Genomic DNA, 11,545 nt, shown 5'->3' on the forward strand with positions numbered 1-11,545 from the left:
TTTGGAAATAAGGGCTACTATAATGGGTCAATGATCTAGGAGGATTGGAGCAAAAAAGCTTTAGAGCCCTAGTTTCTTAATTCTCCATATGTTCTATTATTTTCTTTAAGAAGTCCGACTTGAGCAGATTGAAGGAATTGCTTTCTTCTCTCTCAGATTGGATCAATGAAAGAATTTGATTTGCCTTTCTTGAAAAAATTTCTATGACCTAACATAGAATTGGGGAAGGGGGGGGGGGTGCGGAGGAAAGAATTGAGCAAAGTAAAATACAGGTTATAAGATTCAATTTTTCCCATAGAACCACATGTTTGGTGACATCTAAGCCAAGTTTCGTCATATTGGTCAATACCGTACCTTATTAGACATACCATATTGTAAATTACTAAATCGGTATATGGTCTCATACCATATGGACACCTGATATACCTCACCGTCTTGTACCGTACCATATACCAACACTGTAGTAGGATGATATGAGATGGCGCACCTTGATCTAAGCCTTTTAAAAAGTTAATATCAGTGACTTCAGGACCTCCTCCACCTAATGATTCTTAGGGATTCAAGCAGGCTTTTTATATGTAAAACAGGATTTAAAAATAAAGCCTTAAAACATCCTTAGAAATTAATCCAAAAATTACAAGAAAAACAAAATACAAAAAGCTCTACTAACTCAATGATCTTTAAAATAGAAATTCTGTGTTCACTCCTACGTTACCAAGATCTTAAGAAACTCTAGTCAACCCCATAAACAGCAAGCTGGAAGAATGCATGCTATGATGGTACAAAACTTCTCTTCTTACTTTAAACTTTAGCATGGATATATTGATTATCTTTAAATTTTATTAATTGTTCGAAACTATTAAATCTTTTCCAAATTTTTGTTACACCACCCTTTCAAATTAAATCATTCTCAATTGTGAAACTTGTGACTATGTATAATAGTGATATCATGGAATGAAATACTCATGGATTTTGGTCTATGATTTTTGTATTGCTTGTTGGACTCCAAATGTTCACCCCATTAGGTTTACTTTCTTTTTGTTCTAGGTATTCATAGTCCAACTCATTTCATTTGCCACTGTCATTCAAATGTGCAAACATGATTAAATGTACATGTTGGGACAATACAACCAGCAGCATTCTTTATGAATTATGTGTCCATAGTGGCACTAGTAGGTAATTGATTTCCAAAATAATTTTAATTTTGAATGTTTCATTAAAAGATAAAACATCATCCAGCTGATAAGTCTACATTTTTGATTCTTTAAAGTAAACTTTTCCTAGTGAATTGGGGCTTGACCCAGTGGTTACACCCCTCCGCTTAGCATCCAGAGGTTCTTCGTTCAGTACTTGGGTGGTCCATCCTCAAACATCTGGACCTGGGTAATTATAATGTGGGTGGGTCTCCCTCCCTTTCTCTCTCTTAAGAAAAATCAAATATTTTGAGGAAGAAAGTTAACAAACTATTGTCTGGACTGCTATAAGAAATGATATAAGGTATTTGTCAGCAAGTACTATAGATTGATCATGTACATCAGACTGCTCAAATTATTGATGTTGTTTATGCTCAATTTCTAAGCTTTCATTTGTTTTTTGCTATTTGTGGACCTTCCTGCTTTCTAGGGTGAGCACTACAAATTGTTTTGGCCTAAAGAACCAGAATTTGTCAGGATGGCATCAAGGTTTGAGGCCACAATAATACCATTTGGTGTTGTTGGAGAAGATGATATGTCTGAAGTGAGTATCGCTTTAAATACTTGTTTTTTGTTAATATTGCACCTGGTATAGAATTTGTGTCCTATTTTTGCTTATGTTAGATAATAGGATTTCTTTTGTCCAAAACCCTTGTCTCTACCTCACATTATTGTCAAAAAGAAATAGCAAATGGGACTCAAGGCATGGTACTGGGAATTTCTTCATGGTGTAGATAATTCGATCAAATCTAGTTATAGAGCAGCTTAATTATTCTATTCATGATAAACTTCTATGCCTTAAATGAATATAAATGGATGGTATGAAAATGTCTATTCACCTTTTGGACCAAGAATACCCTTGCATCTTAAGCTTAACTTGGACCGAATTGGTCTACCTTAACACATATGGCATAATAATTTTCCTGAAATTTTACTTTAAAAGCATTTTAAAGAAAAAGATTGAAAAAATGCATTAGGGATTGAACCTGCAAATACAAATTAGTTATGACAGAGAATATTGGACTTATGTAATATCAAACCACTAGAGTCAATCCTCCCCCATCCCCACCATTTTCTTATCCCTAACTACTTTCCTCTATCCACCCAATTATCAATCCATTTTGTCACCTCTAAGGCTATCATCCCTTTGGTAAAATTATTGGTCAAAGTTCAATGTAGCTATTCTACCTATTCTTTCATCTCCAAAGAAGTACCTGATAGCTGTAATGATGTTGAAGTGACCATACGCTCATCATTGCCTATTTGTGGCTCAACTCTTATCCGTTTTAGTTCCCATCCCCTTCATCAATTAAATTATAGCATTCAATAATTACCACTTCTAGCTTACGATTGCATCTTCAAGTCTTCCTGAGAAAAATAATTATAGCTGAAATCATATGATTCGATTATTGATGTTCCGGCGGCAATAACCATTATCACTATTGATGTAGCAATCTAGGACCATAAAAAGGCTAGCCAGAAGGTGGTTATTTGGTTCTCCTGTCTAAATACCCAAGATCTACCTAGTGCATTATCAATGTCGGACTAAACACATACTTCCATAGGTCCTCACATACTTTACCAGTTTAAGTCCTGGCATCTTTGCGATGCTAAAGTTCCACATCTAGTCAAATTGAATCACAAACATCATGATTGGCCTATGGTCAGTCCTAAAAGGATTTGTGTTGCTATGTCCCCTGACCCACATGGGCTATGGGCTGGGTTTGTTTTGATACCTGTTGGTGCAAAAATCCGCTTGCGCCGGAGAAACTGGAGTCGAGGAAGTCGCGGTCGCCGCCGGGACCTGCAAAGGAAGTCTAAACCGGAGGTGGGGTTGCTCCGGCAAGACCCTCCGACGCTCAAGTCAGTTCTCTGCCTCAACAAGAATGGAGTGCTCGAACGGAGAATTTAGCAGAGTTTTTAGATAAAAAAGACGAAAGCTTATATCCTAACGTATCTGGAGCCCCCCCCTTTTATAGGCGGAGGGGGCAGTAGCCTGATAGCGACGTCTGTAACCGTCTGGCAGTGGGCTGCCCTGGGTCAGGCGGAGTTTGCTGCGAAGAGTAGTGGAGTGGACCCGTGGCTATCACCGGGGTGTGCCACGTGGAGTCTATCGCGGGGAGTGGGGCGGCGTCTGTTGTCGCGATTCGCCAGCAGATGGGAGAATCGCGCGGTATCCGTCGCAGGAAGTGGAGCAGGATCGTGGCCGTTATTGTGGTCTGCCAGGGAGTAGTGGAGCTGCGTGAGACCCGTCGTAGGGAGTGGAGTAGTGCTGTGACCGTTACTGCAGCCTGTCAGGGAGTGATGGAGCTGCGTAGAGTCCGCCGCAGGGAGTGGAGCAGTGTTGTCCGTTACTGTGTCCTGCCAGGGGGTCCAGACTTGTCGGTCGAAGTTCGATTGGAGTCGGTAGCGAGGTCCGGTATCCGTAGGAGTTCGGACGAAGTCTGTTTGCAGCCGTTGGAGTCGAGGACGAAGTCCGGCTCCCGTAGGAGTCCGGGCGGAGTCTTCCTGCAATTAAAGTTAAAGGCGAAGTCCGGCTCCCGTAGGAGTCCGGACAAGGCTTACCGGCAGCTGGTGTTAAGGACGGAGCCCGGCTCCCGTAGGAGTCCGGGCGGAGTCTACTTGCGGTTGAAATTGTTGGCGGAGTCCGGCTCCCGTAGGAGTCCGGACGAAGTCTATCTGCAGCCGTTGGAGTCGAGGACGAAGTTCGGCTCCCGTAGGAGTCCGGGCGGAGTCTTCCTGCAATTAAAGTTAAAGGCGAGGTCCGGCTCCCGTAGGAGTCCGGACAAGGCTTACCGGCAGCCGGTGTTGGGGACGGAGCCCGGCTCCCGTAGGAGTCCGGGCGGAGTCTACTTGCGGTTGAAATCGTTGGCGGAGTCCGGCTCCCGTAGGAGTCCGGGCGGAGTCTTCCTGCAGCCGTTGGAGTCGAGGACGAAGTCCGTCTCCCGTAGGAGTCCGGACGGAGTCTTCCTGCAATTAAAGTTAAAGGCGAGGTTCGGCTCCCGTAGGAGTCCGGACAAGGCTTACCGGCAGCTGGTGTTGAGGTGGAGCCCGGCTCCCGTAGGAGTCTAGGCGGAGTCTACTTGCGGTTGGAATTGTTGGCGGAGTCCGGCTCCCGTAGGAGTCCGGACGAAGTCTATCTGCAGCCGTTGGAGTCGAGGACGAAGTCCGGCTCCCGTAGGAGTCCGGGCGGAGTCTTCCTGCAATTAAAGTTAAAGGCGAGGTCCGGCTCCCGTAGGAGTCCGGACAAGGCTTACCGGCAGCCGGTGTTGGGGACGGAGCCCGGCTCTCGTAGGAGTCCGGGCGGAGTCTACTTGCGGTTGAAATCGTTAGCGGAGTCCGGCTCCCGTAGGAGTCCGGACGAAGTCTTCCTGCAATTAAAGTTAAAGGCGAAGTCCGGCTCCCGTAAGAGTCCGGACAAGGCTTATCGGCAGCTGGTGTTGAGGACGGAGCCCGGCTCCCGTAGGAGTCTGGGCGGAGTCTACTTGCGGTTGAAATTGTTGGCGGAGTCCGGCTCCCGTAGGAGTCCGGACGAAGTCTATCTGCAGCCGTTGGAGTCGAGGACGAAGTCCGGCTCCCGTAGGGGTCCGGGCGGAGTCTTCCTGCAATTAAAGTTAAAGGCGAGGTCCGGCTCCCGTAGGAGTCCGGACAAGGCTTACCGGCAGCCGGTGTTGAGGACGGAGCCCGGCTCCCGTAGGAGTCTGGGCGGAGTCTACTTGCGGAGATTCTGCTGAGGACTTCGGCTGTGGGTATTTTATACCCAACAATACCATTTTGTAATAATTCAGATTCTCATCCAAAAGAGTTGGTGAAAATGGGTTATTTAGGTTACTTGGCCCTATATAAGTGCCCAAGATCTACCTGGTGTATAACCAATATATAGAGATGGCAATCAGGTTGGGTCAAACAAAATATGGGTTGGGTCAAATACATGATAGATCAAAAATATGTCAACTCAACCTCAACTTGTTTATTAAATGGTCAAAAATCCACATCTAAACTTGACCATTTTATTAAACAGGTAATCTAGCTTGATTTGCAATGGGTTGAAATAAATTAAATAGGGTAAATGATTAAGCATTGCCACCCTACCGATGTGGGACTAAACACCCACCTGCGTGGGTCTCACACGTGACCAACTTCACTATAAATTAGTAGATCAAATTAAAAGATGTGAAGATTTACCAATATGTTTAATTTGACTTTGAGTAGAGGATCTGGGTGAAAATAATAAAGTAAACCAAAGAAAGACAACTAGATAGGTGAAAGCCAGGAGAAGTATCATCCAGATGGCTGGATGCATGGTGATGGCGAGCAACTTTGATTAAAGCAGTGTGCCAAGCACAAGTCTGGCGGTGGGTACAAGCAAAGGATATCAGCAACGAGTAAGAATTATTACAATCCTTCTTCTTTCATGGTGGAAAGCGTAGGAACTTTACTCAAGTCCAGTGCCTTTAGCTAAATTTACAGTTGAGCTAGTACACAGCTGGTAGGCAACTGGTTATAAACTTAAATTGAAGCCATTCGAGAAACTCAAATTTGTGCTTCAATTACTTCTCTACCATCCATATCTAACATAACTTTTGACACAAGTGTCTTTAGATTCTTGGCATACTTCTTTTCGCCAAACCCACTTGTAAATGTCTAACCCTCCTCACAAGGCCCTTCTATAGAATGCTGCCTCATTCATTTTCTTCCATGATGCCACTAAATGTAACAGTCTGCTCCACATTTTGTATCTAGCTTAGCTGCTTTATACAACCTCTCCAATCTTTCCATCATGTGTCAATCAGTATGCATTTATATTTCATTGAGCTTGCTGCGATACTCACCACGATACCATATCTGCATCCCAATTCTTTTGTGTACCATTTAATGTGCATTTGCAGTTGTGCATGGAACTAATTTGCAGTACAAAGGAAAATTGGTTTTGCAATAAAGAATTCTAACTACAAATGTTTTTCAATTTACCAGACATATCTTAATAGAGTTTAAATCTAAATAAATAGTTATACTAACAAAAAAATTGTTTTGCTAAAATATGCTAATGAAGTGTAACGGCCTTTGATTATATTTAATAAGTGGTCGAATCTCGAATTCCATCTAAACTTGATCTGGGTTCCTGCATTGAATGGCATATTGAGGTATCCCAAGCCATCAAAAGTCTAAGACCCAGCCTAGCCCAAGATGGTTAGTGAATCAAGTGAAGTCTTAGTCCAGTTTACATGATAAATCAATATGGATGCAAATCTAATTTGGCTGTTTGAGTGCTGAAAAGCCATCCTATTGGTAGACATCTAATAAATTGAAACCCACACCCTGCAACAATATGCCTACAAAACCAAAATCCTTTGTTTTCTTCTTTAACAAGAGAGTTCTACCTCATCTTACCATCAATTAGCAGTTCAAGTATTTAGGATCCTATCATAATCATTGACAAAATGTGGAATATAGGGGCATTTTGAATTGGACAAAAGGATGTATTTAATTATTATGTTTAACGATCTATTTGCACACTTATATAGCTTTTAGGATAGGGCTGTTTTGAGAACAAAGAAAGTTGTTTAATAGGAGTGTTACAAGAATAGTTTTGCCTTAGAAGAGGGATATTTTGAGATTTATATTGGCATACTTAATAGTGTTTTTACCTTTTAGGATAGGGGCATCTTGAGAACAAAGAAAGCTGTTCAATAATGGTACTACAAGAATAGTTAAAAATTTAAAACATTCTAAAGCTATTATGGTTTAGGGGCATTTTTAAAATAATGAAAGTATTCTCATGCTTATTTCCCATACTTATGTAGTTTTAATTAATTAGATACTAATTGAGAATCATAATCATTAACAAAATTTAGAATATAGGGGCATTCCGGGCAAGAAGATGTATTTCATTGTTACAAGCATGGTTTGCCGAATCGGCCTGGACCGGATCGTTCGGGGCATGCTGAACCATAACGGCAGCTAATCGATGTGGATCGAGCGTCCGATTCGGAATGTTGGTGAAAATGAAGCAAGGGAGAAGGAAAGAGAGGGGGAAAGAGAGAGAGAGAGGAGGGAAGGGGAGGGGAAGCTTTTGCTTTAGATCCGCGACGGCCATAGGGGGTTTTGGGCCACCCAATGGCCACCCGGCAGCCCTCCAACGGCCTCCCCACTGCCTTCCTCTCACTCCATCTCCCCTTCCTTCCCTCCTCTCTCTCCATCTCTCTCTTCTCAGTTTCTCTCACAGAGGACCACGGAGCCTTGGAGGCCTCGACAGCCCTCCGACGGCCTCCGCAGTCCTCTAGTAGCCTTCACATTCCTCTAGTGGCCACCGTAGGCATCTCCACCAGCCATCTATTCCTTCTCTCTCCTTCCCTTCCCCTCTCTCTCTTTCTCTCTCTTTTCCTCCCCGATTTATCCCTTATTTTCGTGTTGGTTTGGATTTGGTACAGTCCGATACTGGGGTATACCACTCGTACCACCGGCCGACCAGCATGGGGTCCAATTCTAGATCGACGATCCTTGTTATAGGCATTTGAGATTTACACTTATATGATCTTTAGGATAGGAGCATTTTTGAGAATGAAGAAAATCATTTAGAAAGGGTATCACAAGAATAGTTTTATCTTGGAACAGGAATATTTTGAGATCTACACCGGCACTCTTAGGTTTTTAAGATAGGGGTGTTTAAGAATAGAAAGTTGGTTATAGGGGTATTACAGGAATAGTTAAAAATTTCATCATGTTATTGGATAGGGGCATTTTGAGAATAACGAAGGTTTTCCCTTGATTATTACCACACTTTCATAGTTTTACTTCTAATTAATTAAATATTATTCATTGAGAGTCATAATTGTTAACGAAAATTAGAATATAGGGGGGTTTTGTACAAAAAGATATATTCGATTACAATGATAATATCTTGGGAGAGGGATGTTTTGAGATCCATATTGGCACACTTATATTGTCTTGAGGATAGGGGCATTTTGAGAGCAAAGAAAGTTGTTTAGCGGGGGTACTATAAGAATAGTTAAAAATTTCAAATGATTATTATGGGATGAGGCATTTTGATAATAATGAAAGGTCTCACATACTAATTCCCACACTTACAAATGGTCCCTATAGTTCTTTTTTCCATCTTTTGTGACTGAGTTTTCATTTATGGTCTATCTTCCATGAACATTTAGTCCCTGAAGTGGTCATCCATAGCTCCAGACTTGCATTAATTCTTACTCTGGTCTGATCAATTAAGACCATACCATCTGTAGTGTAAATATATTGAACAACAGTCAATAAAATTATGAAGTTTAGGATTCTAAGAATGGTGGAGTAACAAAAAATTGGTGAAGAGGGCTAAGTGAATGGCTTTAGTTTTAGGCTCTCGGATCTAGTTGGATCTTGTATAATGCAGCAGAACTCAGTTTTAGTGAACAACAGGCTTAATCCTCTACACACTTTTGTTATATGGTGATCAGATTTGTTTGAGGAAAATTTCCTCTTCAATTTTTTTGCATGCTTCTCTATCTAATGACAAATCTCATAAATCAATAGTCACAACAATTAAGCATACTTAATATCTGGAGCTCACTTTTTATACTTGTTTTGTAATTGATAACTAATAGGTGTATTCATACTGCTTTTTCAGATTCTGCTTGATTATGATGATCTTGTTAATCTTCCATTTTATGACATTCTGGACAAGAGGATTAATCAAGATGCTGTGAGGTTGAGGTACAGTCCAATACTTCATACAGATGAGTTTATGCACATCAAAGGAAAACTGATTGTACCTAAATTTTCATTCATCATGAGCTCTAACCACAAGGATTCATATCATCATAAGTTAAACTCAAAAAATATATTGTTTGGACTTTGGGTTAAGGACTCATGTTTCTTGATGTGTCAAACATGTTAACTGTTCTGTTGCTTGGTATGACAGATCAAGTAGGGACTCTTAGCTATATCAGATATTGTCCTCATGTAGTCATGCTAATTTATAATTTTGAATATGTGATATCTTGACTGATCCTTTCACCGAGGTATCTTAAACTGCTGCTGCTCACTCAGGGCTTCTTCACGACAACCATCTGCAGTAGCATTGTTCTTGTCATACATTAGTTCTTTTCTAGCTTTCTATTTTCGTGAGAGCATCAATTTTATGCTGTATGATTTAATGACAGATACAATAGCTATAAATCATTTCTCTGCAGATGATTTATACGGATTTCTAAAGGAATGATAGGATCCTAGTTTGTCATGTAACCTGTATATGAACCTAGTTTATTCAATGTCTTTGACTAATTTCATGTTGAAGCTTCTAATATGTTGATGACCTTGCTGCTGCAAGTATTACATTTTATTTCTTTTCAATATTCCATAGTCATCATTTTTCCTTTGCATTATAGCTGAGATATATTGTGAAATTTTCTCAATCTGGTGTAAACAGGACTGATGCAACTGGAGAGGTTGGGAAGCAAGCCCTTTACCCCCCAATTTTGTCGCCTAAGATTCCCGGCAGATTTTATTTCCTTTTTGGAAGGCCAATTGAAACGAGAGGTATGGTCACATGACCCCCTACCCCTAGAAGTCCGTGTGCTTGGCAGCGGTAGTGCTGTATATGGTTTAGACCCTATCTGGATATAGAGTATCAGAGAGAAAAGAAGAGAAAGAGGAGAGCATACAAATTCCCCATTTGGTTAGGAGAGGAGAGGAAAGAGAAACCATTTCTCTTTTTTGATTATGCAAAATAGGGGAGGAGAAAATTAGATTCTCTCATTTGGATGGTAAGTCACGAGAGAATTAAGAGAAATGAAGAGAAATAATTTTTCTCTAAACACCCCTTTTAGTCTCTCCAAAGGTGGAGAGATTTAGAGAGAAGAAAATATCCTTGTCTGTTCTCTCTCCCTTGTGTCTCAAGCTCTTTACTCTGCTTTTCTTTTCTCCTGTTTTCTTGAATCCAAGATTCTCTTTATTTTCTCTCTTCTCGTCTCTGTTTCCTTTCTTTTCCTTCCTCTTCGCCTCCATGTATCCAAATGGGGCCTGTGGTTGGTTTGGTTTAAGGGTGAACCCAGAACCAAACCAACAGTCTATTTTCAAATTTTGGAGCCAGAAGCAAAACAATCAACGTTGGATCTAAACCAAACCAACCAGCCAAAAGTCAGTTTGGATCTAGTAGTTAGTTCTTGGGTCAACCAAGTGTAGAAAACAAAACTAAATTTCAGCAAAATAATTTATTCATCTATTATAGAAAACCAATTAGGTGGTGAACAATATAAACTCACAAATAATGTTTTAGTGACATCATGCAACAAAAATCTAAAAACTCCATCATACATGTATACAAATCCTGGATTTAGTGCGACAACAACAGAATCTGATATCATATTCAAAATATCAAAAATTAACATAGACCATGAGCCCACACTATGATAAAAATGTAGGGTGATATATATTAAAATCTATACAGGCTCAGTGTTTTCAGTACAGATTTGATAGCATTCAGATGACAACTGAAAAAAGGAATCCGTTGGACTGAAAACTTGATGAGTTTGTTGGACCAAATGAATGGTACACTCTCAACCATATGGATTGCTTTATAATGCACTACAATCATCCAAACCATACAAACTTAGGCTACTTGCATTTTCAGAGTTGGATTCTGTTGGATTTGTGGATTCTTAATCAATTAAACCTTATCAACTTAAATATTCATTTTCGCAATGGATTTCAGAGATTTGAAAGAAAGGGGTCCTTATCTTTTTCCATACTGATAACATTTCTAAGCACTATTACTCTCTGTTTGTTGGCTGAAGGGAGGAGAGAAGAGCTAAGAGACAAATATAAAGCCCGGCAGCTTTACATGCATGTCAAGTCCGAGGTTGAGAACTGTATTACCTATCTGAAGGAGAAGAGAGAGAAAGACCCCTACAGGAATATATTGCCAAGGCTTCTCTACCAGGTCGCTCATGGTTATACAGCAGAAGTTCCTACATTCGAACTTTGAACACCTTCTAGTCTAGAGGTGGTGATCATCTTATTCTTTATTTATGCATTTGGTGCCATTTTTGTGCCAATAATCTTGTGGCATATGCAATAATAATGGTGAAATTGGACTCATTTGAACTATGTAATTTGTTTAAATTTCTCAGCGGCTTTTTTTTTAATTATTTTTATTTTTTTACCTCCATCGCATCAATTCTATTTCAATTGAGGCTGGATCTAAAAATAAGTCATATGACCTGATGAATGTTTGGACAAGGTTTGTAAGCCTATATATGGCTTGGTGTGCTGTTGGATCTGTTTTAGAGATGTAGGTCAAAGCTGGGGTTTTCCTGACCATTTTGGGTATGTTTCGAAAGGATGGGAATGGCCCG

The 11,545-nt window shown here is 40.6% G+C and overlaps 1 protein-coding gene across 3 annotated transcripts in view; it reads left to right on the forward strand.

Annotated features, from left to right (window-relative positions):
• LOC105033840 (phytyl ester synthase 1, chloroplastic) overlaps positions 1–11,319 on the forward strand; it is a 66,220-nt gene extending 54,901 nt beyond the window's left edge. The window contains exons 11-14 of one of the 3 annotated variants that reach the window (XM_010908777.4): positions 1,624–1,737; positions 8,818–8,903; positions 9,619–9,728; positions 10,985–11,319. In XM_010908777.4, the coding sequence (XP_010907079.1) occupies positions 1,624–1,737; positions 8,818–8,903; positions 9,619–9,728; positions 10,985–11,175 (501 nt within the window). In that variant the 3' untranslated portion in view covers positions 11,176–11,319. The remainder of the gene's footprint in view (positions 1–1,623; positions 1,738–8,817; positions 8,904–9,618; positions 9,729–10,984) is intronic. The other 2 variants (XR_830050.4, XM_029261411.2) reach the window with 2 other exon arrangements.
• The last annotated feature ends 226 nt before the right edge of the window (positions 11,320–11,545 follow it).

This window comes from Elaeis guineensis, chromosome 7 (genome assembly GCF_000442705.2).
Source record: "Elaeis guineensis isolate ETL-2024a chromosome 7, EG11, whole genome shotgun sequence".
In the NCBI taxonomy this organism is placed as follows: domain Eukaryota; kingdom Viridiplantae; phylum Streptophyta; class Magnoliopsida; order Arecales; family Arecaceae; genus Elaeis; species Elaeis guineensis.